Source organism: Podarcis bocagei (genome assembly GCF_964188305.1).
Source record: "Podarcis bocagei genome assembly, chromosome: 5".
Lineage (NCBI taxonomy): Eukaryota > Metazoa > Chordata > Lepidosauria > Squamata > Lacertidae > Podarcis > Podarcis bocagei.
In genome coordinates, this window is record NC_138129.1 from 73,669,692 (window position 1) to 73,695,280 (window position 25,589).

The 25,589-nt window shown below is 44.3% G+C and overlaps 1 protein-coding gene across 4 annotated transcripts in view; it reads right to left on the minus strand.

Moving 5' to 3' along the window:
* Nucleotides 1-25,589, minus strand: part of LOC308586919 (uncharacterized protein) — a 282,149-nt gene that overhangs the window by 9,802 nt on the left and 246,758 nt on the right. For 3 of the 4 annotated variants that reach the window (XR_014008111.1, XM_081194123.1, XM_081194121.1), the window contains one exon: nt 17,289-20,856. The exons of the other annotated variant lie outside the window; for it this stretch is intronic. Coding sequence is in view for 2 of the 3 variants with exons in the window: in XM_081194123.1 (XP_081050249.1) it covers nt 20,778-20,856 (79 nt within the window). In the remaining variant the exon portion in view is untranslated. Of the gene's footprint in view, nt 1-17,288; nt 20,857-25,589 lie in introns of those variants that run through there. 4 annotated transcript variants of the gene reach the window in all.

Sequence of the window (25,589 nt, forward strand, 5' to 3'; positions counted from 1 at the left end):
GGCATTTCATAAACAGAGATGCAGTGAGCAGGCAAGGAAGGTCTTTGGGATAATAACAATCATATTCATCAACACAGTGAGTTTAGAAATGTGGGGTTGGGTGGGGGCAGAAGCACGCGGGAGAGGAGGGAGAGGGACCAAGAACGATAAAATACTAATAATTGCTCCAAGAATCCTCAGGAGAATGTTCCATCTTGCTTTTGGCATTGCTTCTTATTTATATAGTTCAGACTTCAGCTAGCAAGACAGAATATACTAGGTCTCTCAATAAATGACGCTTCACCATTTCCCTCCTAAAAGGAATTAAGCCTTAAAAGGCCACCTCATAACATTTTGTTCCTAAAATGAAACCAAACTAAAACTGGAGTGTGCTGAGCTTGTTGGGAAGTCCAGCAATGCCCCTCTCCTCTAATCCTACAGGTTTTGATGACTTCAGTGGTGGTCTTGTGTATCTGCCATGAAGGCCACTGTTGTTGGCCTCCATGGGTCTCAAGAGTGCACCCCCAAGGGTGAAGTCAAACCGCTGCATTAGCAGCACCAAAGTGACGTCTCTGGGGTACGAGCTTGGCCGTGCTTATGGAAGTCCTGGGCTGCCCAGATGACAAGACCCTCCTCTCAGCCTCGCATATGTAGTTCAAAGGAAAGCAGAGCAATATGTCTAGCAACAGCTTGGCTGAACGAATTGCCAGAAGGAGATGTATTCACTGGTGGAGGAAGAGGAGTGCGGGGGTAGCGCACCACCCCCGGCAGCGCGATCCCGGCAGGGTGCCTTCGTGGCTGCCCCCCACCCACACTGGGCGCCCCACTCCCGCAGGCGGCACACCACGCCCCAATGAGTGGCGTGCCCTGCCCCCAGGATGCGTGCCAGCCCTGCCCCTGCCTGCTCTCCGCCCCCCGGAGCCTGAGCATGAAGCGCCACCACTGGGTGTATTACACTACCCAACAGTCTTGTATGTCTCCTACTGGCGACTGCTCACTAACTGGTGGTGCTAAAGGCAATAGGCCATAGGTGCACCAATCTTTTGCCCGTCAAAAGTTCCAGGTTCAATTCCTGGCATCTCTAGGTAGGGCTGAGAAAGACTTCTGCCTCAATTTCTGGACAACTGCTTCTTGGTCGGAGCAGAAAATAGTGAGCTGCAACGGTTCCATGCCCTCCAACATTTGTCCGATGAAAACAGGGACGTCCTATTCAATAATCAGCATTTCACTATTTATACCCCACACATCTGACTGGATTGCCCCAGCCACTCTGGGCAGCTTCCAACATGTTTATATAAAACATAGTAAAATATTAAACAGAAAACCCCTTCGCTATACAGGATGGCCTTCAGACAGCTCGGGGATTGAATAACTCCATACCCTCCACCATTCATCCAATGAAAATAGGGACATCCTAAGGAAAAGTGGGACATTCCAGGATCAAATCAGAAACTGGGATGGCTTCTCTAAATCAGGGCGTCCCTGGAAAATAGGGACACTTGGAAGGTTGGCGGTTCAATGGTCTGCTTTGTTATATAAGGCTGTTTCCTGTGTTCTTATAATTACCGTATTTGACATGCTCCAGGATTGAGATCTGGCATTAAGGTGGCTGCTTAAAGGTAAAGGGACCCCTGACCATTAGGTCCAGTTGTGGCCAACTCTGGGGTTGTGGCGCTCATCTCGCTTTATTGGCCGAGGGAGCTGGCGTACAGCTTCCGGGTCATGTGGCCAGCATGACTAAGCCACTTCTGGCGAACCAGAGCAGCGCATGGAAGCGCCGTTTACCTTCCCGCCGGAGCGGTACCTATTTATCTACTTGTACTTTGATGTGCTTTTGAACTGCTAGGTTGGCAGGAGCAACGGGAGCTCACGCCGTCACGGGGATTCGAACTGCCGACCTTCTGATTCGCAAGTCCTAGGCTCTGTGGTTTAACCCACAGCGCCACCCGCGTCTCAAGGTGGCTGCTTATGCACTGCCAAAAGTGAGGACAAAAAGGGACACCGTTTCCCTAAAAATTACATATGCTAATTTATATTTATAGATGCAAATATAGAAATATTTGCCTTGATTTAAATAGAAATGCAGGTGACTTGAATGCCTGCTTGGTTTGCTGTCTGGTTGAGCAACATGAAGGCCGCAACTCTCCCTCCTTACAGTTCTTTATTGTTAAAACTGGAATTGGGCAGAATAGACTTTCAAACAGACGATACCGTCAGATAGAGGACTGTCCTTTATAAAGCAGGACACTAGGCCAAGGTCATGGGACTGAAACGGTATTATTGGAGCTGAGTCTTGGCAAGCGCTTCTTCAAATGGAACGCTTCTCTCCCGGAAATCAAATCTGGTTTATGAATGCACTTACTTTCAAAAGTCCAGGCCAAAGTAAATATATTGACAGATAAAGGAGGAGATAATAGAAAGGAATCTGTCTCCATCTGCCTGACTCTCTCCCTTACACACACACACACACACACACACACACACACACACACACACACACACAGCTGACATTCCACCAGTGGAGTCATAATTACAGAACAAGGTTGATGTGTAAATTAATCCTGTTGGGGCTGGGTATGCATGTTGTATTAGTCCTCTTGTTAATCCAGGACTTTAATATGATTTCCTCAAAGACACAAAGACTTCATTGGGGTATTCTGCCCTGTCAGAATGAGATTCTTGGTGGGTGGGAAGTCAGGGAACACCCTGAGACAGAGAACTCCATGGCTCAGTACAAGTAAGTAAAGCGAGCCTAGATGTATTATTTTAGCTTTGCGAAGCAATTATAAGAATTTCCCTTAGCATTTTACTGGAGATTGTTGCATATAGCAGCAATATGATTTAGAGGTCAAAAAGATTTGATGTCGTTTTTCAGCCAGAAGCACCAAAGGAACTCTTTTTTATTAATATTATTGGGTTTTATAAACAAGAATAATACAATTCTCACTACAGCCAACCAAAGACAACTAGTCACACTCTTCGGAATGGACCTTGTTCCTCACCCTGAAAATCTTGCTCGTTTTGCCTCAGTCTCCATTTCAAGAGATACGACGGTAGATATACCAGAGGAATTGGCACCCGATGGCTCAGCACTGAGCTACACGTTTGTTTGTTTGCTTATAAATCATTTAGATCTGTTAATCACCCCATCAGCTACAACAAGACGTTTAAAATAATTCTTTTGAAAAGACATAACATGCAATTCTGCACTCACTGGTTTGGCAGCTGAGGAGGTGTCAGGATGAGGCAGAGGGATGGCTGCCTCTGCCGAAACACACACTGGTGAAATTGCACCTGTCCGCTGTATGGAGGCTGTGCCAAATAAGCTACAGTGGTACCTCGGGTTACATACACTTCAGGTTACAGACGCTTCAGGTTACAGACTCCGCTAACCCAGAAATAGTACCTCGGGTTAAGAACTTTGCTTCAGGATGAGAACAGAAATCGTGCTCCGGCGGCGTGGCGGCAGCAGGAGGCCCCATTAGCTAAAGTGGTGCTTCAGGTTAAGAACAGCTTCAGGTTAAGAACAGACCTCTGGAACGAATTAAGTATGTAACCAGAGGTACCACTGTACTCCCATACCCTCCAACTGTCCCTATTTTCCAGGGACAGTCCCAGATTTACAGAAGCCGTCCTGATTTCTGACTTGATTCCTGAATGTCCTGCTTTTCCTAGGACGTCCCTAATTCCATCGGACAAATGTTGGAGGGTATAGAGTTATCTGACCCCTGAGCCATCAGAAGGTAGCCCTGTGTAGGGAAGTTTTAAAATGTTTAATTAGAGTTGTTACATTACAAAAAGTGAGCACAAAGTTGTTGTGCTTTATTTGGCAAAATCTCAATAAGAGAGAGAAGTTTTTACCTATTTTTTAAAAATAGGGAAAACATCAAAAAAGCAACAGTTTTTATATGGCCATACGCCTGGGTTTCCCTGAACATTTTAGCCACTTTCCAAAAATTCTGCCCTGATGTCGTTTGCGGCGGACAAATCCCGGCTATGTCCGGGAAATTCCAGACATATGGCAGCCCTAGTTTAATATGTTTTTTAAAAAATATATGTTGGAAGCCACCCAGAGTGGCTGGGGCAACATCGTTAGATGGTGGGGTATAAATAGTATAATAATAATAATAATAATAATAATAATAATAATAATAATAATAATAATGATAATAATAGAATAGGACATCCCTATCTTCACTGGAGAAATGTTGGAGGGTATGTGGTCCACTGAGGAAGTTCTGCCCACACATCTCCAAAATGGAGTGGAGTTGTGGGTTGGAAGAGGAGCTCCTCTTTGCTAACTCCACCCCACCCTTTTTCAACAGAGCTGACCAACAGCATGCAAGAAATCTATTCCAGAAAAGGTCCTGGCACAAGTAATTCTCCTCCCCTGGCAAAATATTTGCTATTAGGGTTCCCGATCATGAGGAGGCTTCTCAACCCTTTCTACTGAATGCATTTTTGAGAATACTAAGGAAAAACCATCTTCCGCAGAAACTGCTGCTTGCCTTCTATCACTGTGCCATTGAGAGCGTGCTCACTTATGGCTTATGTGTGTGGTACGGAAGCTGTACTACCCAGGACAGGATGGGGTTGTGCAGGGTTGTTAAGGCAGCAGAGAGCATTGTTGGCTGCCCACTCTCCACCTTAGAGCAGATTTATGCCACAAGGTGCCATAGGAAGGCACTGGACATAGTAAAAGATCCATCGCATCCTGGTCACTGTCTCTTCGAGCTCTTGCCGTTGGGACGGAGATACAGGTCGATGAAGGCAAGAATGAGCCGTCTTAAGAACAGCTTCTTCTCCAGAGCGATCTCGGCCCTGAATGGGAAGCCCGGACTTTGAAAGTCATCTAATCTCCCTTGCTGTATTATACTGTATTGTTTAATTGGTGTTTTTATGGAGCAGTCAAGTAATTTTGTTGTCCCCGAAGGGGGCAATGACAATAAAGATATTATTATTATTATTATTATTATTATTATTATTATTATTATTATTATTATTATTATTATTATTTAGGAGGCCCTTCAGGCTCGCCTCATGTGAGGTTCGGCCAGTGCATGTGGCTCCTCCCCCTATGCACATGCTTTTCGAACGCACGAATGCGACTTTAGTCTGTTGCTGAAGTTGCCTTTGAAGGACTTTACGACGCCACTTGTTTCTTACTTTGACAACGTGCAATAACTACACACGGTGTCGTAGAATTCTGAAACTCTGCTGGGTTTCCACAGGATGCATATTAAACAGTGGCGTAGCGTGGGGGGTGCAGGGGGGGCCGGCCGCACCGGGCGCAACATCTGGGGGTTAGGGTTAGGGGGCGCAAATCCACGGGTTAGGGGGCGCAAATCCACAGGCTAGGGGGTGCAAATTACTTGCCTTGCCCCGGGTGCTGACAACCCACGCTACGCCACTGATATTAAATGTTGGCAAATGGATCAGAACAGATAGGCAAGGTAAACTAAGGTATGTTTTGGGATGCTCTGATCCGTAAGTCATGCCTCCAGTTCGAGCTGACATTCGGGGAAGAATTGCAGATTACTTAAAAAAGAAAAATGGTAAAGGCATGACAAGATTATTTCACCCCATAAATGGCGAGTGTTTACAAATGCGCTAGGTGACAGCTGGTATTATTTACCATGTCAGGTGAAAGGCTCAAAAACAGAGGTCGGCCTGACATGGTGAATGCTACCTGTCACCAGGTGAGGGCGCATTTATAAGTCATTTTAACTGCACAACGCTGACAACATCAAGCCCGTTTAGCAAGTAATGTGGGAAGCGACTATCACGCAAGTGAGCAAAAAGCGCTTTTGTTCTTGCCATGCACTGAGCGATTCTCCTACACGAACTGGGGAAGTTGACAATTTCTTCACTTTCCCCGTTATCGGGCAGCTGATCCTTTTGTCACGGGCAAAAGGACAGGATGTTGTTTTCTGAGGCGGGTGGAAAGGAGGGGGCCCTTGGTGCAAGGAGCTAGATAAGCTCACTCTACTTTGTGAATACTCTTGAGACAACGACACTCCAGCAGGGGATCTTAATATGGATTGTATTTGTGACACAATATTCGTAGTAACTCTGATATCTTCTCTTAGGATGTAGGAGGACGTGGTAGTAATGGCCTAGAGGATGGGGCCTTGCCACAAAATGGTGTACCCCTACTTTTGGTGACTCTTTCTCCAAGCTGGGATGTAGTGCTGGAGAGTAAGGCCCGGGCTTTCCAGAGCTCATTGAATCCTGACTCCCATCAACCCCAGCCAGCATGGCCCATGGTGAGGAATGATGGGAACTGGTGTTACCGTGGTGCTATAATATGAAAACACACAAGATAGGATCGGCACCATGGAATTGTGGCACTTATCAACAGTGGCCACAAAACTCACAAATTCAAACTACCCTAGAGCAACCTCTCATCTGTATCATCCTTTCTGAGCACAATTTCAAAGTACTGGTGCTGACCTTTAAAGCATAGCTGTCAACTTTTCCCTTTTCTTGCGAGGAATCCTATTCGGAATAAAGGAATTTCCCTTAAAAAAAGGGAAATGTTGACAGCTGTGCTTTAAAGCCCTAAACGGCCTCAGTCCAGTATATCTGAAGGAGCGTTTCCACCCCCATTGTTCTATCCAGACGCTGAGGTCTAGCACTGAGGGCCTTCTGGCAGTTTCCTCACTGTGAGAAACCAAGTTACAGGGGACCAGGCAGAGGGCCTTCTCGGTGGTGGTACCCACCCTGTGGAACGCCCTCCCACCAGATGTCAAAGAGAACAACAACTACCAGAGTTTTAGAAGACATCTGAAGGCAGCCCTGTTTAGGGAAGCTTTTAATGTTTGATGGATTACTGTATTTTAATATTTTGTTGGAAGCCGCCCAGAGTGGCTGGGGAAGCCCAGCCAGATGGGCGGGGTATAAATAATAATAATAATAATAATAATAATAATAATAATAATAATAATAATAATAATAATAATAATATCATCCTGCTGTTTTTTGCTTGCTACACATCTGGTGCAGATTTGTAATAAAATAATATCCTTCAATCATCTGCCGCCACAGTAGCTAATAGGAGGCCGAACTGCGAGCTAGTCCCCGGTTCAAATCTTGCCTCTGCTAAGAACTACAGACGCTTCAGGTGTCCCTGTTTTCCAGGGACAGTCCCGGATTTACAGAAACTGTCCCGGTTTCTTTTTGGATTCTGGAATATCCCGCTTTTCCGTAGGACGTCCGTATTTTCATTGGAGAAATGTTGGAGGGTATGAATAGGATGTCCCTCTTTTCACTGGATAAATTTTGGAGGGGATGTCCCTATTTTCACATTGGCAGGTATGGAACTATTTGGGCAGCCTTAGGCTAGTCACCAGTTCTCTGCCTCAGCTGTTCATCTATAAGATGGGTATAATACCAACCTACCTTGCTGGAAGGATTTTTGAGATATTGCGATGTGCTTTGAACACCTAAAGTAATAGGTGGCTTTGATACTTGTACAGTTTTTGTGTGTTATGTGGGTGAGATTAGATTTTTGCAGTTTGGGATGTATGTGTCAGGAAATGAGTTTTACCTGCAACAGAAGTGGCAAACTGTAGGGAAATGGTTGCAACAAGAACTGCACAGTTTTTGTGAAAACAACCCTCTAATTCAGAAAGGCCCTTTACCCCACTGGTTAATCCAGCCGTGTGGCTAATATGCTTGATTCACCATCTGGCTCCACGACAGGAAGGTTTTTATCTGGGAAGAACTTAGTATAATAAGTAACTTTACAAGCAGGAGTAAGCCATCCCAGCAGACTGTAAGAGAACTTGCAGAGTTCCCAAATTAATCTTTGCTCTAACCCTGAAAAGCCACAAAGCTAATTGGAGAATTGAAAGCTTTCAAAACATGTTAGGGAGCTTGATGGGTACACGTGGAAATAAACACAAACATTTAGATAAAGCCACCATTTTAATTGTATTAATTCTGCCAATTAATGATAATGGAAGAGCCGTCCAATTAGCTAAATAGCTAATAGTTTTATCAAGCAGAGGCTGGCAATTTAAAGCAAACAAATTCTTTCTAATTTTATCCCCTTGCTCACCAAGATATTTAAAGGATAATGGGGGAATCCAATAAAGGATATTGCTCAAAGAGAGCTACATTTAAATTGCCTAATGGCTTTAAGAGTTTTACCTCAATTAACGAATACTAAACCTGAGCACTTAGTAGATTCCTGTAAAAGAGACATCATTTGGCCAATTGAAGAGAGTTTAAGGAAAATTATAAATTAACGTACTCTCTGCATAAACAGTGGCTACATTATGGCTAATGCTTCCCGGCTCCTCAGCCCCACAGTGACTACCCAAACAGCAAGAGGGAAAACACAAACCAGAAGCAAGGAAACTATTTTCTGCAAAAATAAATGTACAAAAAAAAAGCAAACTTGTGATTATTCGTGAACAAATGTGATTGACCTATCTGGCATACTTTGGGCCACATCTTATGAGCTCTGAAATGTCTTGTTGAAGGGCAAAAATTCAAAACAAAAAACAACAGCAAAACTTGTTGGGCATTCAATGGACAGAAGAAAGCCCGCATAATAATGCGGAGTATAAAATAAATATCATTAAAGATATGTATGTGAAGAAGCATTCTGGAACATGTCCAGATTGATCCAGATGGATAATTGAAGCTATTGCCTTCCTATGTCTTAAGGGCTAACTATACGCTCCATGCAAATGTAAACTTTAGAGCTCTACCACTGTTTTAATTTTATTTTTCGTAAAGAGAAGTAGCTTCAGGAATAGATGGCTGAGGGTCGATGGAACACGACGCTTCCATGCGGAAGTTTATTGTGGACTTGGTCTTGCTCATGCATGCAAGTTTTTCACACTGTCCACACAAGATCTTTCTCTCTCTCTCTCTCATTAAATTTTCTGTTTTACAATTTAAAGTGCTCATTTTTACATCCTTAAGATATCAATGATTTCCTTTCTACCCTTTCCATGGTTCATTTTGCATATCATAAATCCCTGCATATTTTACGAAAAATATACCATTCAGTATGCCATTATTACATCCATCAAAACTTATTTACACTGTTGAATTTATCTTAATGTTGCCAGCGTTTTCCAGCTGTACACAGTTATTTCCCATATATTCAATAAACGTTTTCCAATCTTCTCTAAACGTACGTTCTTCTTGTTCTCTTATTCTATATGTTGAGTCTGCAAGCTGCGCATATTATGTCAACTTAAGTTGCCATTCTTCTCTGGTTGGGACCAACCACACAAGATCTTCCTCATCAAAGTGCCACCTGATATTTCCCCCACCGCATTTAATCCAGATCTACCACTTCTGCTTAAAAATAAATAAATACCAGATGGACATGATGTTGTTGTTGTTTAGTCGTTTAGTTGTGTCCGACTCTTCGTGACCCCATTGACCAGAGCACGCCAGGCACTCCTGTCTTCCACTGCCTCCCGCAGTTTGGTCAAACTCATGCTGGTAGCTTCGAGAACACTATCCAACCATCTCATCCTCTGTCGTCCCCTTCTCCTTGTGCCAACATCAGGGTCTTTTCCAGGGAGTCTTCTCTTCTCATGAGGTGGCCAAAGTATTGGAGCTTCAGCTTCAGGATCTGTCCTTCCAGTGAGCACTCAGGGCTGATTTCCTTAAGAATGGATCGGTTTGATCTTCTGGCAGTCCATGGGACTCTCAAGAGTCTCCTCCAGCACCATAATTCAAAAGCATCTATTCTTCGGCGATCAGTCTTCTTTATGGTCCAGCTCTCACTTCCACACATCACTACTGGGAAAACCATAGCTTTAACTGTAGCAGTAGATTAAATGGGAAAATATCATAGGGTAGTCATTTGATGAGGACGATGCTGTGTTGACCCTGCAGAAAAAGTCCATGCATGACAGCACAATAAACTGCTTTGTGTGGAGGAACTTCTGCTCACCTCCCACACAGTTTTAGCAAGGTGTTGATGCATGCTTAGGAACATACATGGTGGGAGCAACCCAGGTCTGCGTAACTGGTGACCCAGCCACATCCTATGGCTTACCAGCTGCTTTTCTCCCCTGCTTCATCCTCGTTTCTGCAGTTAGCAAAACCAGGCTGTTGATGGTGGGGAAAACACAGCCCTCTGCCCTAGACAGCATCTTGGGATTGGTCACCAGCACTTAGCAAACTGGAGTGAACCAATGTGTGTTTGGATAGCCAACAGGGAATTGCAGGTGGGCAGAACGCTGCTGCAACAGGCATTGTACAGACATCTCATTGGCCACTGTGAGAAGACAATGCTGGACTAGAGATGCAACCGGTTGGACTAGATAATAATAATAATAATAAATTTTATTTATACCCCGCCCTCCCCAGCCAAGATCGGGCTCAGGGCGGCTAGCAAGTTGATTAAAATACAATTTAAAAAACAAGATTAAAATACAACATTAAAACATTAGGATGCAGCCTCTTCACAGGAGGAGAAAGGAAAAAGAAAGAGGGGGAGGGAATCAAACTGATGCTAAGTCAAAGGCCAGGTGGAACAACTCTGTCTTACAGGCCCTGCGGAAAGAAATCAGATCCTGCAGGGCCCTGGTCTGGTTGAGGCTAATCTAACTTCCTTAGGGCCCGGGACCACTAGGGTGTTGCTAACCCTAACCTTAAGGTCCTCCGTGGGGCATACCAGGAGATGAGTCATGTTCTCATGTTCAAATGTTGCCGCTTTAAAATATAAGTAGCTGGCCTTGACTCAATGAATGTAAAGGTTTATTGTACCTTGCCACCCTTCATTATTCTAGCCTGCCCCGACAGAGAACCACCCCGTCCTCTAAACCCAGCATGCCAAAGTGGCTGACCCAGGTGATATTTTAAAATAATAGTCGTTTCCATCACCGACATCTTTCACAATAGGAGATTTCTAGGGATCTAAGCTTTGCTAAGTAAGGGATTGTTAGTATGAGAACCATCTGCCCGCCTAATAGCTGATATATTTAAAATTTCATCCCATTTACTGACTGAGCTAACATCCTCCTCTGTTCATTCTCTATTCGTGGCCTTTGTTTAGCAGCCATTAACAGTGATGTATCTAAGATTAACTTCTAATGTCGTCGTTTTTAACTGAGCCCCTGTTCTAAGCTTCACTTTAGTTGCTTTCAGTGGCTCTGCTGGCACAAAGCACCACTATATCTGGCAAATCTGGTCCCCGGAGGATATTCTTGGCATATGGGCATTCATAGATGGTGCAGAATCATTATTTTCATTTCCACTGGGAATCCCAGTGGAATCCCAAACACTCTATTGGCATAGAGCACTCCTTGCAATCAAGACACGCCTGATTAAAATAGGCATTAAATATAATTAAAATATACCTTGAAATCAGCTTACGTGCCAGATAGTTTTATAGGACAGCGTTGCTTTTCAGATACATTGACATTTGTTCCAATTTAAAATGTCAATCTCTATACTGACGAGAGCAAAATGTGGGTTGGATCTCTGAAAAAAATCTGCATTTGATTCATAGAATTCTCTCCTTTTTTTTACATTTACAATGTTGGTTTTTCCATTTGATTTTTAGAGGTATAGATTTGGGTTGAGCCCTTATGCAGCATCTGTTGCTAGCTGGGACAGAATCGAGTTGAAATGGAGCCAGCAATGGGAGGAAGCATTTCAAGCTCACAGCCAAGGCAAATTTGACCATATCAATCATACATCAGCACCTGGAGTACAGATTACAGGTAAGTCAATCCACTGTGAAATGTAAATAATCAAAAGGTAGTGAAAAGTGCAAGGGCTGCAGGAGGGGGGGAAACAGTATAGAAAGATTCCCATATAAATATAGGCTAGAAAGAATAGAAACCAGCTTCTAAAAGAGATGTAAGCCTGCAACTCTGTATGCACTTACTGAGAAGAAAGTCTCATCAAACTCACTTCTGAGAAGACATATATAGGATTGTGCTGTATGTGGCAAATTAGATGTGATGGCAGCAAACCCACTTTGCATGTCCCAGTTGTGTATAACATGGTGGCCCTTATATTTTAGAGCAAATTGTGCACAATGGTGGGAAGAGCAAAATCCTAACCCTTCTTACAGCTTCCCTCCCCATAGGATCAGTGCTCCCCCCCCCATTAAAAATGTTTAGGGTTACTGTCATTTTGACTCAAGAAAATCACCATTTTATAGTTCAAACTGGGAAAAATAAATACAGTAAATGGACAAAAGTACAAAGAACATGCATTACCTCATATTACACAGCTGTCAGTGCACAGTAACTTCCATGTTGGCATGAGGTGGTGTGCACTAACATCTTCCCAATTCCTCTGCTTGCTGTTGGTGTCCATTGGAGGTGGTAACAACAAAACTGACCAATCACCATGCTAGATTCCAACTCCTACTTCACAGATTAAACGCTCGCTTCTGTCTGAGACTCAGGAAACACCGTGACAGGAAATGAGGCTGCCATCGGGGGTAGCAATGGAACTGATGATTCATTGTGCTATTCACTGTGCTAGAGAAGAATCTAATTTTTATTTTATTTTTTAGTTTTTTCTCCTGTTAGATTCACAAATTGTTTAGGGGTATGCATACCCAGTGCCAGATTTACGCATAAGCTAAACAAGCTATAGCTTAGGGCCCCACTCTCTTGGCCCCCCCAAAAAAAAAATTAAAGGGAAAAAACCTGGATGTACATTTCCAAAATATAAGATAAAAAACAAATAAAACCTACATACAGTTAGAGCTTAATAATTATTTCACTATTAATATACTTCTTAATTGTATTTCAGTTCAACAATTACTTTGATAAAATACATATTTTGTTATGTGCAAATGGCTTTAGATACTTATTAGGTCCATAAATTACCATATAGCATATATTCAACACAAAGAACAGCGGCAATTTGTTGTTGTCAAAGGACAGCTGGACATATAAAGGGCCCCACTACCATCTGTAGCTTAGGGCCTCATCAAGCCTAAATCTGGCCCTGTGCGTACACCTGCGTACCCCCAGGGAAAAAAGCACTGCATAGGACTATGGCACACACATGGTAGAGTTTAGTAGGCAGACATGCACTTGAGAGAGTGGTAAGGTAACTGGTAGCCCAGGAGAGGGCCAGCTCCCTGGCCTTTCTCCTGCAGCTCTTTCTTTGCTTATGCCATTGGTGATTAATTGGTCCATTGCTTTGTATCACTGAATGTCACTCGCTGAACGATAGGCTAGCCCTGGATTCTTTTGCTCTGTCACCCATAGAAGCACCACACTGCAAATGACTCACTTGACATGTTTCCTCACCCCATTCCATCTCGCTAGCTGTCTGCCCGCTATTCCATGTTGGGTTCATGACCAAATTGGCTGGTTCCAGGTCAAGAATGTCGGGGGTATTGCTTCCCAATACAGCGGTGCCAACTTGAATAAAATATTGTTGGGGCCCAGGTAAGCCCAGCTCTGCCTAATTGATCACAGGACACTGTGCCCACATACCATTTGAATGGCAATGCCCGTTAACTTTGGGGACCCCCAGCCCCTCAAATATTTTATTGTGGGGGCCGAAGCCACCACAGCCCCAGAAGTTGGATCCTATGTGTCAATGTCATTGAGTATAGCCTTCTGTGGTTCCATGGCTAGCAGTAATTTTCCTCTGCTGGGAATAAATTATGTGGCTTGTTACTCCCGTTTTAATCAGTGGCAAGTCTGTTTAAATCAGGGAAATTAAATTGGTATAAATTGCTGGATCTGACCCAAAGCTCAGACAATCGGAGTGGATGTTTTTCATCAACTTCAATGGGCTTCCATGAGGCATTGACGGAGGTCAAGAGAAGGGCTTTGACGGCGTTTGTAGGTTTGCGGAATGATTTCTGGAGAAATAGGGGGAAGAGCTTCTCTCGGGTGCGAGAAAAGAAGGCTCCACATCTCTGGAAGGTTTGAGGTCATTGTGTTTGGCACACTCTCAGACAGCAAGGACCTCCCTGTATCGACAAACCATAAGAAAGGCATCTGATATATATTTGTTGCTGCAGATTAGCACAAGGAGTTGGATGTATGACAGCAGGTTCTGTGCTCATTTGAAGAAATGGACCACTCCTTTCTAGCCAAGGCTTGCCCAAGGTTGCTAACACAGTGGGAACTGCTGGCTGGGTAGGGTGCTGTCGTGGAGCTCCTGGCAGTGGCACCACTACTGCTTACTGGTATGGTGCTGGGAACAGGGTGGCAGTGAGGTTGGGGCAGTATGGGCACACAGACAGGAGTTGACTTTGCCACCGGGAGTCCAGCTTCATAGCACCGGGCCATTTCTCCTGTTACCACTGAGGTTCTAGACAGGGGTGCTCACAGCTCATAAATTAAAGAAATAAAAGAGGAAGGAGCCGAGGGGAATTCTGAAAGTGAGTGAACGCAGCAGTAAAATCTTGCACTGCCATCAATTTGGTGTTGACCTGACCCACCGAGTGGCTATGCACCCTAGTGGTGGCTGTGGGGATCTTGTGAGGGGAACTGCTCACACGGCAGAGAAACATGGGGAACTGCCTTATTCTTGAGGGTTTCAGACAGAGATTTGCCCCAGGACAGAGAGAGTCAGGGATTGAACCTGTGACCTTCTGTGGACAAGACCGCTGAGCCACTGCCCTTGATATCCCACTGTGTATGCGGGACCCGATCCACATATTGTTTGCCTAACTTTGATGTGCCTGATGAACACAGGCATGCTTGAACGAGAAAAGGGAATTTCCTGCAAAAATGGCTTCCTTCCAATCTGGCAGCTACCATTTACTACTGAAAGATATACCTTTTCTTCGGTGCCTTTTAGATGACACAAATCTGTACGTGTTCAGTTTATTACAGTGGTACCTCGCAAGATGAATGCCTCGCAAGACAAAAAACTCGCTAGACGAAAGGTTTTTTCGTCCGCGATTTGCCTCGCAAGACGAATTTCCCTACGGGCTTGCTTCGCAAGACGAAAACGTCTTGCGACTTTGTTAAGCCGTTTAAACCGTGCTTCGCAAGACGAAAAATTCGCTAGACGGCAAAACTTGCGGAACGAATTAATTTCGTCTTGCGAGGCACCACTGTATTTAATGCTGACCTCCTTAATCTTCTAATATTCAGGATTTTGGACTCAAAATGAGTAGAGACAGGAAACCAAACCAGGGGAAGACCACCTTCCAGTGAAATAGATGCAGTGTTTGAAGTCTGGCAGGTGTAGTGAGAAAACAGGTAGCGTACCTGTTTTTGTGAGTGCCGTAAAGGAGTCCACCTGGCTGGGAAGATGCTTCTGCCAGATTCCAAGGGTAGAGGGACTGCCTATAATGGGCTTACTATTAATCACTTCTGATGTTTTACCTCATTAACCCATGGCCCTAATTCCTCTCCTACTATCTTCATTGCTTCCATGAATGTTTCCTGACACCCTCAAAGCACATGCACAATTGCTTCATTTTCCCCAACCTTTTATCGTCATCATCTTTATTAGCTTGCCAAGCCACATCTGAGATGTGAGGTACAAAAGGTAGCCTGTTCTTAGCTCCAGAGTGTTGACTCAGCCTGCTTCCCTGATGCAAATGAAAAGACAGCCAGCCAGGTATGCCCTTTAGGTCTTGATGCTCACAGCAATTCGGAACCTGCCCATTAATCCAAACTTTAGCCATAACAGTCTGGGATTCTGGTATTTAAAAAGAAAAGGCAACAAATTCCGTAAAGGAAAGCAAGCATGTAGCTCCCTGTCTAAGGATCTTATGGAGCGCCGCTGTGGATTTCATCCAAGTCTCTACTCTGGTTTTAGCATTGCTCCTAATTATATCTATGTCAAAGCTTCCTACAGAAAGCTCAGGTCAGCATATTAACTTGAGGGTTATGATAAGTCCAAGATGGGGAACCTACAGCTTTCCAGATATTTTCAATCTCCAATTCCCATGAACCCTAGGCATCGTGGGTGAGGAATGATGAAAGTTGTAGTCAAACAATATCTGGATTCCTCAGCCCTGAATTAAGTTGAGAGGTAAGGTGACCAATCTCAGCTAGCAAGCTTTGTTGCTCTGCAGGAATTTGGACCCCGCTTGCTCTGCCCAGTCTAAATCCAGAGCTTTTATGGCACTGTGTTGACTCTCCACTTGAGCCTTTGATTGGAGTAGACATCTGTGCAATAATGATTAGTTCATTACTATGATGTTTCTTGGTTGGGTTATGAGCACCTCTAAGTTGGAGGACTTCTGGTGGTTCCCCATGTTCCTGAGGCTTGGTTGGCCCTCACTAGGGACCAAGCCTTTAGCGTGGCAGGCCCTGCCCTCTGGACCGCCGTACTACTAGAACAGAAACCATCCCTCCCATTGGATGCTTTCTGATTTATTTATTTTGGTAGGCCTTTACAGCATGATTTTAACCAATCAGTATTTATTGACGTTGTAAATGAAGTTTTTATAGATACATTGGTTGATATTTTTTTCTTATATGTTGGATTTTGCCTTGCTGTATTTTTTTATATGAAAGTGTGACTTATAAACCTGTAAATAAAATAAATCCATAATTAAATCAATAAGAGGTCTGATAAGAGGTCTCTTTCTAAAGAGAAGATGGAGTCTTCTTTTCCCCTGCTAGACTCCTCTTCCCTCCCTCCAAAAAACCTTGTTACTGTAGTTAGTCAGGTTAATCACCAAAGCCTCAGCTAATGGCATCCCCTCAGTTTTTCTCCCTCGTCTCTCCTGGTTTCTTTGCCTAATACTAAACATGCTTACCAGTGTGCTAACATCAACTCAACCGGTCTACCATATGTCTTGACCAGAATGTAAAGATGTTATGTCATGGCTGACATGGAATGGACAATGTGGAACTAGTTATGTACTTAGAATGATGTAAGCTGTATGTAAAAGAGTATAAAAGGCTGTGTGAAATCTGCTATCTGTACAATACCCATCACTTACGGGACTGTGCTTTACTGCAGTGAAGTTGATAAAGAGTATTGTCTTGCTGGAATCCTTTGTTGCATTTCTTATTAAATTCCCTCCCTGGAATGAACCTGAGGGGTGGTTTTAGCCACTCCCTTGACACCAGGAAATATATCCCAATAAACTCAGGAGGCTTAATTCCAAATAAACTTGTTAAAAATTGAGATGTCAAAGCAGTTTGATGTGAGAAATTAAACCACAAACCTGTGAGCACAGTTCCATCTTGTTTGTAGAATTTCTGTCTTAATTGTGAAATCCTACAAGATTTCATTGTGAAACACGACAAGGTAAGAAACGGAATTATTACACGGATAGCAACACTCCTACTCCACTCTGTTTTGGTGGGAAGGCTTCTTTGTTTCTTCTTTAAATGAAAAGCCGCGCTGATGATAATTATGACAATTGCTCAGGGTGTAAATCATTGCATAATTTTAATTCATTCTAAAATGAGAACTGGCAGTGACACTACCTGCATGACACACCCAGAACATTATTACTCAATTGCACATATCCTATTGTGACTAATTGCATAATAATTAGTCTTTCTTAATATTCAGGCACACATTAACATTCTGTCTGGCATGCTTGCTCCTCCCCCTCCCCCCGCAAAATAAAAAACAATGTACAGCTCATCAAGTATGTAGTGAACTGCTGCCAAGCTGGCCTTCAGGTTTAATATATTTTAAGTAAAACATTATTGCATACCCTACATATATCTGAGTAGATTTCTGGCATACCCCTCCTTCCTGCTTGATGTGTGCAAAGCTCATTTATTTGATTCCTGCCCACCTGATCCGGAAAGAAAATTGAATTGAATGTCCTTCATATGGAGAGAAGACTGGATTCTTCCAACAGTGGAATGGAGAGGAGGCCGTTTTGCCAATTCCCCTTGCAGCTGCTGTGTTTCCCATTATCTTCTCCAGAGGATTGGGTAACCCTTTGGAACAGTGTAGAAAGTGGAATGGGAAAAAATGGCCACCCTCCCCATCAGTTGAGATTGGTCCATTAGGGCAAAGGGGGCACTGTCCAACCAACCTTAGTCTGCCCTCAAACAGTCCCCCCTGCTTGCTTTCCTAATTAACTAGTCCAGCAAGGAGCACTAGCCATGGCAGCTTCCACCTCCTTAATCTCAGCGTTGTGCTTGCAGAGCTAAGCAAGGAAGAGGATGGAAAGGGCAGACTTCGGTATTTCAAAGTTCAGCGAACCCCAAATTTGGCACCCCTCCCGGCCTCTTTCCTTCCATTCTGCTCAGTTCAGTAGTAAATCATAGTTGTGGTGCCCTGTGGTACCCCCTAGGCTTGGCACCCAGTGTGATGGAACCAGTCACGCTGCCCTAAATCCACCTCTGAGGACGGGGATAAAGCTAGAATGAGTTGCCCATGCCTGTCATTGGCTCTGGTTCTGCCAACTGTTGGCCTCCCTAACTTCTGCCCTACCAATGCCAGTGGGCTCCAGTCACCACAGCCATGGGCGGAAGGCTCCCCTGCATCAAGGAGCCTTCTGCTGGGTCATTGCTGGATAAAACCCTTTGGCTTCCACATCCAGTTTAGAGAAGGTGTGATGCAAAACTTTGTATTCTGAATCTGTACCACTCTGGCCGGCTCCCAACAGAATATTAAAAACACGATCAAACATCAAACATTAAAAAACTTCCCTAAACAGGGCTACCTTCAGATGTCTTCTAAAAGTCAGATAGTTGTTTATTTCTTTGACACCTGATGGGAGGGCGTTCCACAGGGCGGGTGCCACTACTGAGAAGGCCCTCTGCCTGGTTTCCTGTAACCTCATTTCTCACAGAATGCCTTCGGCACTGGACCTCGGTGTCCGGGCTGAACGATGGGGACAGAGACACTCCTTCAGGTATACTGGGCGAAGGCCGTTTAGGCTTTAAAGGTCAGCACCAACAGTATAGTGGCAATGTTATTGTGAGAGGCTGTCATACATGAATACTGGAGGTGGGGAGGACAATGGCAGAGACTACAGGGAAGAAAGGTTGAATAGCCAAGAACGGATTTTGGAAAATAGAGGATAGTCTCTTTGTATGGACATCTCAAGTGAAAATAGTTCCGACTGCCTATCCAATGCTATTTTTGGCTGCCGGGAGACCAGAATGGGCATAGATGTATCTTATCATTATCTTATTAATTTGATTATTTATGCCTCCACCCATCTGGCTGGGTTTCTCCAGCCATTCTAGGTGGCTTCCAGCTGATCACCGCACTAGGCCCAATACACAATGGCAGTAAGACCAGCTCTGCCCCTATGATACTCAGTTTTGGGGCCTTCCATTGGCTGGTCCTGGCAGCATCCAGCTGACAGCAGTCTTGCCAGTGTTTATGATTAGCAGGTAGAAGGAGGGGTGCTGTCAGTGGAAGCCAGTGAGAGGCTGGGCAGAGGGACACCTCTCCCCAAGTAACCCACCCTCCCCACTGGGCGAAAGGTGGATTTGAATTGCTTTGCCTATCTCATTGACGTCCATGTCTTTAATGCTCCAGTTTAATCCATCTGTTGTTAAAGCTATATGTAATGTAGGCTACAAATTTCAAACGATTCTCAGCATTGTAGTGGAACTACTCTAAAGTAAGCGGTAGAAGGATTTCGGTTATATAGGCAGATTTGTGGGGGGTGATAGTTCCAAATTTGTGACATTTTGGGAAAAGATTGGTGTGGCAATTTTAAATAGCACTGGTTGTTTTATCCAGTTGCCCCAGAAAGGAGAAGGTGGGAAAGTAAACTTGGAGTCATTTATGTGTTTGGCTTTATCTTTCAAGTCCAAACGGGCCAAAATCCTTGAAATCTATTTTGATCTTACATTAAAGAAAAACAAACGGGGGGGGGGGAGAATTGCACCTGGCCCGACAAAAGTGACTTGTTTGCTTGACATGATTTCAAGTGGCTGGGATATTAAAACTCAGAAAAAAGGGGGTTTGTAATGGAAATGCTGACAGACTATTAACTATAGCATCGCTGCTCTAATAAATGGAATGGGCTGTCGTAATCTCTAGTTCATAAATATGCAAATACAAGACAGAGGATTTGCTCCAAAGGATGTCTCTATAATTTTAACTGACCTTTTCTGCTACTAAACGAGCCTGTTGCTTCTGGTTTCACACATTAAATACAAAGCGCTGACTATTTTGCTTCCGGGATCTCAGCCTGTTTCTCCTGGAAAGAGCGTCAGAATTTCCACCTTGTTCAGTGGCTGGGCCCCGAATGTCAACACAAGGTTGAAAGTCCCGATCACTGAGCAAAAAACAACACACCCCTCCTTGGCTGGGAGCATTTTTGGTTTTGTACACATTCATATTCATGCCTAAATTGTTTGCTGAATTAATTATTCCCCCCCCTTTTTTGAGGGGGGAATTGAAGTGCCTCTTTTCCATTCATGTGTCAAAGACCCTTCCGAACTGCCAAAATCCAGTCAGTCACTCGATGATAAACAGCCCATCAACACAATGATATCGAATTTGAACGTTTTCCAGTTTCCTGCTTTGGGCCAAATGGAGGTAAAACCAATGACTTAATATTTAATAACCTAAATGTAATTTGTTTTGTGTCTTCTACTACATGGGAAAGAATTGGACGGCGAGCAGTTTTGCAGATTCCAACCCCTCCCCCCTCCCCTTAATTATTTTAAGCTATTCATCCTGGTATCTGGCCCACTGATGCTCAGCCAAATTGCCAGCAGGGGAGAGATCTGTCCAATCCTGAAGCTAAATGAGTCACTGAGAGTCAATCTGTTTAGTTTCTCTTGCTGCTGGGGGCTCCTCTGTCCTGGCCTCCATGCTGCTCCAGTCAGTCAGGGTTGGGCCTCTTTCTCCATATCTCTGCTCTGCTCATCACAGCTGTTCATGGGTTCTGACTAGCTGGACACACGGTCCCAGACGCTTCGATCTCCATGCTACACAGTTCTCGCTCGGATGGAAAATGAAGACATCCTGGCCCTCCGTAGGTTGCTGTTGCAGTAGTTTATCAGGCATCTAGATGGGAAACGCAACAGACAAAACGTTCAGTTTGGCGTACAAAAACCTCCGCCCAATTGTGTTCCTAGATCCCAAGGACAAAAGCAGAACCTTTTCCCACACAGGACAGCAGCCCAAGATAACTGCAGCAGCAGAGAGCTTTCCTCTTTCCCTTATAAGCCCAGACTTGTCAGAAGTATAATGCACACATAATGAAAACACGGTGTATATAATCTCTAAAGTGGAATGCGAAGGTCCTTGCTCGCCTTGCTAAGAAGCTAAAACTCCATGATTTCCTCCCTTCTTCAGAGTCGCAATTCAATTACGCAAAACTATGCACCAGTCTTTAAGAACTCCGTGTACGATTAAGATAACTGGTATTTTCATGGTAAATGATTAAATTAGCTGACACTGTTTTATGCTGAACTTTGCCATTGAGGCTGACATTTTTATGCACAGTACGTTGTAGACGGCTGGTAATCTAAACTGCTCTGCGCCTCTCATCTTTCAAAGCATTTCAACAGCTATAGAGCCATTCGGTTTCGGTTTATTTGCAAGAAGTTGGTGTGCCTACATTCTGGCATGAGAAAAAACCTCTTCAGGAATTACTCGTGCCAAAGGGGGCCAAGTGTGATGAAAGGAACTGTGGGGTCGTGCATTCAGCCTCACCCCCTAAGTTGCATGGCTCCTCTGGCAGCTGTTGTCACTATCAATGTGTTGAGGTAAAACTTCTGAAGTGGGAGCCCACTCTACCTGCAGGGGCTCCCCACAAAATTTAGAACTGTGATAGCTTGGATTCTAAATTGTGTAGGAAACTTCCATTCCCAGACCTAGGGCCTCATTTCAGAACTTATGAGCCAACACTGTGGGAATGGGAGGAGCCACATGACTTTGGGTCAGTGGCTGGCTGGGGTTACATGCATGCGGGATGCGGGTGGCGCTGTGGTCTAAACCACTGAGCCTCTTGGGCTTGCCAATCAGAAGGTTGGTGGTTCGAATCTGCACGACGGAGTGAGCTCCTGTTGCTTTGTCCCAGCTCCTGCCAACCTAGCAGTTCAAAAGCTTGCCAGTGCAAGTAGAAAAAATAGGTACAGCAAATGGTGATTCCATGAGTTCTGGCACTTGTCACGGTGTCCCGTTGCACCAGAAGCGGTTTAGTCATGCTGACCACATTATCTGGAAAACCTGTCTGTGGACAAACACCGGCTCCCTTGGGCTGAAAGCGAGATGAGCGCTGCATCCCATAGTCGCCTTTGACTGGACTTAACTGTCCAGGGGTCCTTTACGTTTACCTTTAACCTTACATGCATAACTCTACAGCTCTTTCCACAATGCTTGCTTCCTAACACAAATAATGCTTGAATTGTTTTCAGAATATTCCTGCAACTGGCATGCACTTGTTTTTTATATATTTTCACTCGTCCTTGAATGCCACTAGGCGATACAACTCAATTTGGCTCCTGTTGACCTAGTGTACCGCCTAAAATTAATCTTGTGCTTTGCTAATATAAAGACGACATCATCTTTCTTGACACCTGAGATGCGTGTTTTCAGGGCCCACCCTGTCCCTGTGACTGTAATCTGTTTTAACTGTTTTTAATTATGATTTTTAAATTGTTTTAACCCATGCTGGGACCTGCTGGTGGAGGGCGAGTAATAAATTTATTATTAATAGTAATGTTTTCATGTTCAAATGAAACACCTGAAGAAGGTTTCAGAGTCTTATTGATCGCCCATCTGTGGCTTCAGGAAGGAATATGTATTTATCTCTGCTGTTCATTGTTTTTTTAAGTTGAAATGTTTATATTAACCCCTTGGACTGCCTGTAGGCTATGAATGCATTAAATTGAATTTTTTTTTTTAATTGACTGATAGATTTTCCTGTGGGACAAATTAGCTGGGAGCTGGTGGCGGTGGGGAGACCCTGTATTTGTTTTATGTTCAATCAGATTGCTTTGCATTTTTTTTTTTTAAAACATTCTTCTGCTGAATATAACTAGATCAACAACATATGGCTTGGCTGTCTTGCTTGAGCGATTTGGAACTATGTTGTCTATAGAGATCAATCTCTAGAACACCCATTGTCTGCCAGAAGCAAACAGTGATTTGGATTTCATGGAATCATCCACTGACAGATCTTGTCTTTGGCTAAGGGATTTTGGTTCTTTCTCCAGCCTCTGCCATTATAATGCAATTGCAATGTATCATACAAAGTAAAGATTTTGCTTATGAGCTGATGGGGTGAGCACAGGTCATCACACGCAGGCCCACGGAAGAGCACCCCTAAGAAAGAAAATGCTGGGATCATGTGACCTGGATCTTGCATAACAGGTCAAAATGCTACAGAGGCCAAGAGACCTCTGCCCTGTCATCCGGCCATTCATAAATGTTTAGCAAAGTTTATTGGAGGCTTTGCTGCATGTCAGGATTTCCTAACAAGACTCTTTGCTAATCATAAACAACTGACTAGGACTAACAACTCATTTTCTGTTTCTACACCTTGGATATTATCTTGGTCCCAACAGAATTAAATCTCCATTCTTGCAAAATACCTTGCATAGGTGAGGGAGAGGGGACTACACAGACCAAACAATTTCTGGAACAGTTCACAGCATCTAGGCAATAAAAGCACTTCTTTGAATGGACAACTGTGTGTGTGTGTGTGTGTGTGTGTGTGTGTGTGTGTGTGTGTGAATCTCTCTCTCTCTCTCCTCCCCCCCCAAGAAACTAATGACTTTTAGATTAAAAGCATTAGGCAAATGTTTGATAACAGCAAAACTCTATCAGCGAAATGGTAGCTTTCTGACAGAATGAGGAACTCCAAATAACTTACGTTATGTATAGGAATATTTGAGGCATTTGCTAATTCCGATACAATTCGCGAACTGTCTCACCAGAGTGGTGCATGCTCTAGTTATCTCCCGCTTGGACTACTGCAATGCGCTCTTTGTGGGGCTACCTTTGAAGGTGACCCGGAAGCTACAACTAATCCAGAATGCGGCAGCTAGACTGGTGACTGGGGGCGGCCGCCGAGACCACATAACACCGGTCTTGAAAGACCTACATTGGCTCCCAGTACATTTCCGAGCACAATTCAAAGTGTTGGTGTTGACCTTTAAAGCCCTAAATGGCCTCGGCCCAGTATACCTGAAGGAGCGTCTCCACCCCCATAGTTCTGCCTGGACGCTGAGGTCCAGTGCCGAGGGCCTTCTGGGGTTTCCCTCACTGCGAGAAGCAAAGCTACAGGGAACTAGGCAGAGGGCCTTCTCGGTAGTAGCGTCTGCCCTGTGGAACGCCCTCCTATCAGATGTCAAAGTGATAAACAACTACCTGACATTCAGAAGACATCTTAAGGCAGCCCTGTTCAGGGAAGTTTTTAATGTGTGACATTTTAGTGTATTTTTGGTCTCTGTGGAAGCCGCCCAGAGTGGCTGGGGAAACCCAGCCAGATGGGCAGGGTACAAATAATAAATTATTATTATTATTACAAGTGGACGAGATCTACCGGTCCCAAACAAAAGTGCAGATTGGAACAGAGCTATCTGCACTGGAACAGAGCTAGATCTTGCACTTTTTGGAATCTTGTCAACACTGTTCTAGGTTCAGTGGTTGGCCACTGTGAGAACAAGATGCTGGACTAGATAGGGCTTTGGGCTCATCCAGCAGCTTCATGTGTTCTTATGTTCTTAATCACATAGAAGAATCTGGGAGAAACAAATGCCTAGAACCAGCTACCCCCAGTGTATGGCCATTGTCGGTCAATTGCCATGGCCCACATTGCAGTGAGGCTAATCCCTGGGTCCTATTTGCTCTCTTTTTCCTTCCTCCTTCCTGATGCTGCTTGCTCACTTGCCTTCTCTAAGGGCTCAACCACACCTACCTTTGCTCTGCATTTCTGGGCACAAGTCCAGTCTTTCCAGGTTCATGTCTGAGAGTTTAATTTTTCGTCCCAGGGCTTTCCCCGGAAAAACCCACTCTTTAGTGTTGCAGCAGAGTAAATGGCAATTCGTGGAATTGCTGTTTCCTCCGACTCAGCGATAGAGAGCAAGTTTTCCCGGGGAAAGAGGCAGGGAGGAAAAAGAGGCTCAGATGTGGATTGGGAAGCTGCAAACCAGTGCCCAGAAAGTCCAGGCCACAAGGTAAGTGATGAGGCCTGAGGGAGTATTAGGCTTCAGAGAATCAGCTTCCTCTCCCCCTTGCCAGTACGAAGGAAAAGGAGTCTTCTTACCAGTTAGAAACTTTACATTGAGAGAACAAAGAACCCATCTCCTAGGAATAGCAGTGCTGCCAATAAAGAATTCCACCCCCTTATGTACCTACCCATGTCACTCCTACGTCTTGTAACCTGAGCTTGTCCCCTCTGTGCTTTGTGTGCTTTCTGTTCTGTCATTTTCTGAGCTATTCTTGACCTTGGGGAGGGCGCTGGAAGAATGTTGTCCAAAGACTGTGAATCTGTTAACGCTCTCTCTTCCAGTGTTTCTCCTCCTAGCTGTTCCCCATCCAGTACTTCCCAGCTTCTGCCTTATGAACTATGCCCTCTGCAAACCACTGTTCCAAATCTATAGTGTCCTCCTGCTCCTCGAAAGATTCAGAATCAGGAGGAGGGGGAGGCTCCCACCATTCTTCCTGAGCACAGTCCCTGACAAGGAGGGTGGGAGCAGGCAAACCAGCAAGAGAAGCAAGTAGAAAATGCAGTAAAGCTTTGCGTCATTTATTTTATTTTATTTTATTTATTTTATTGATAAGTGTGC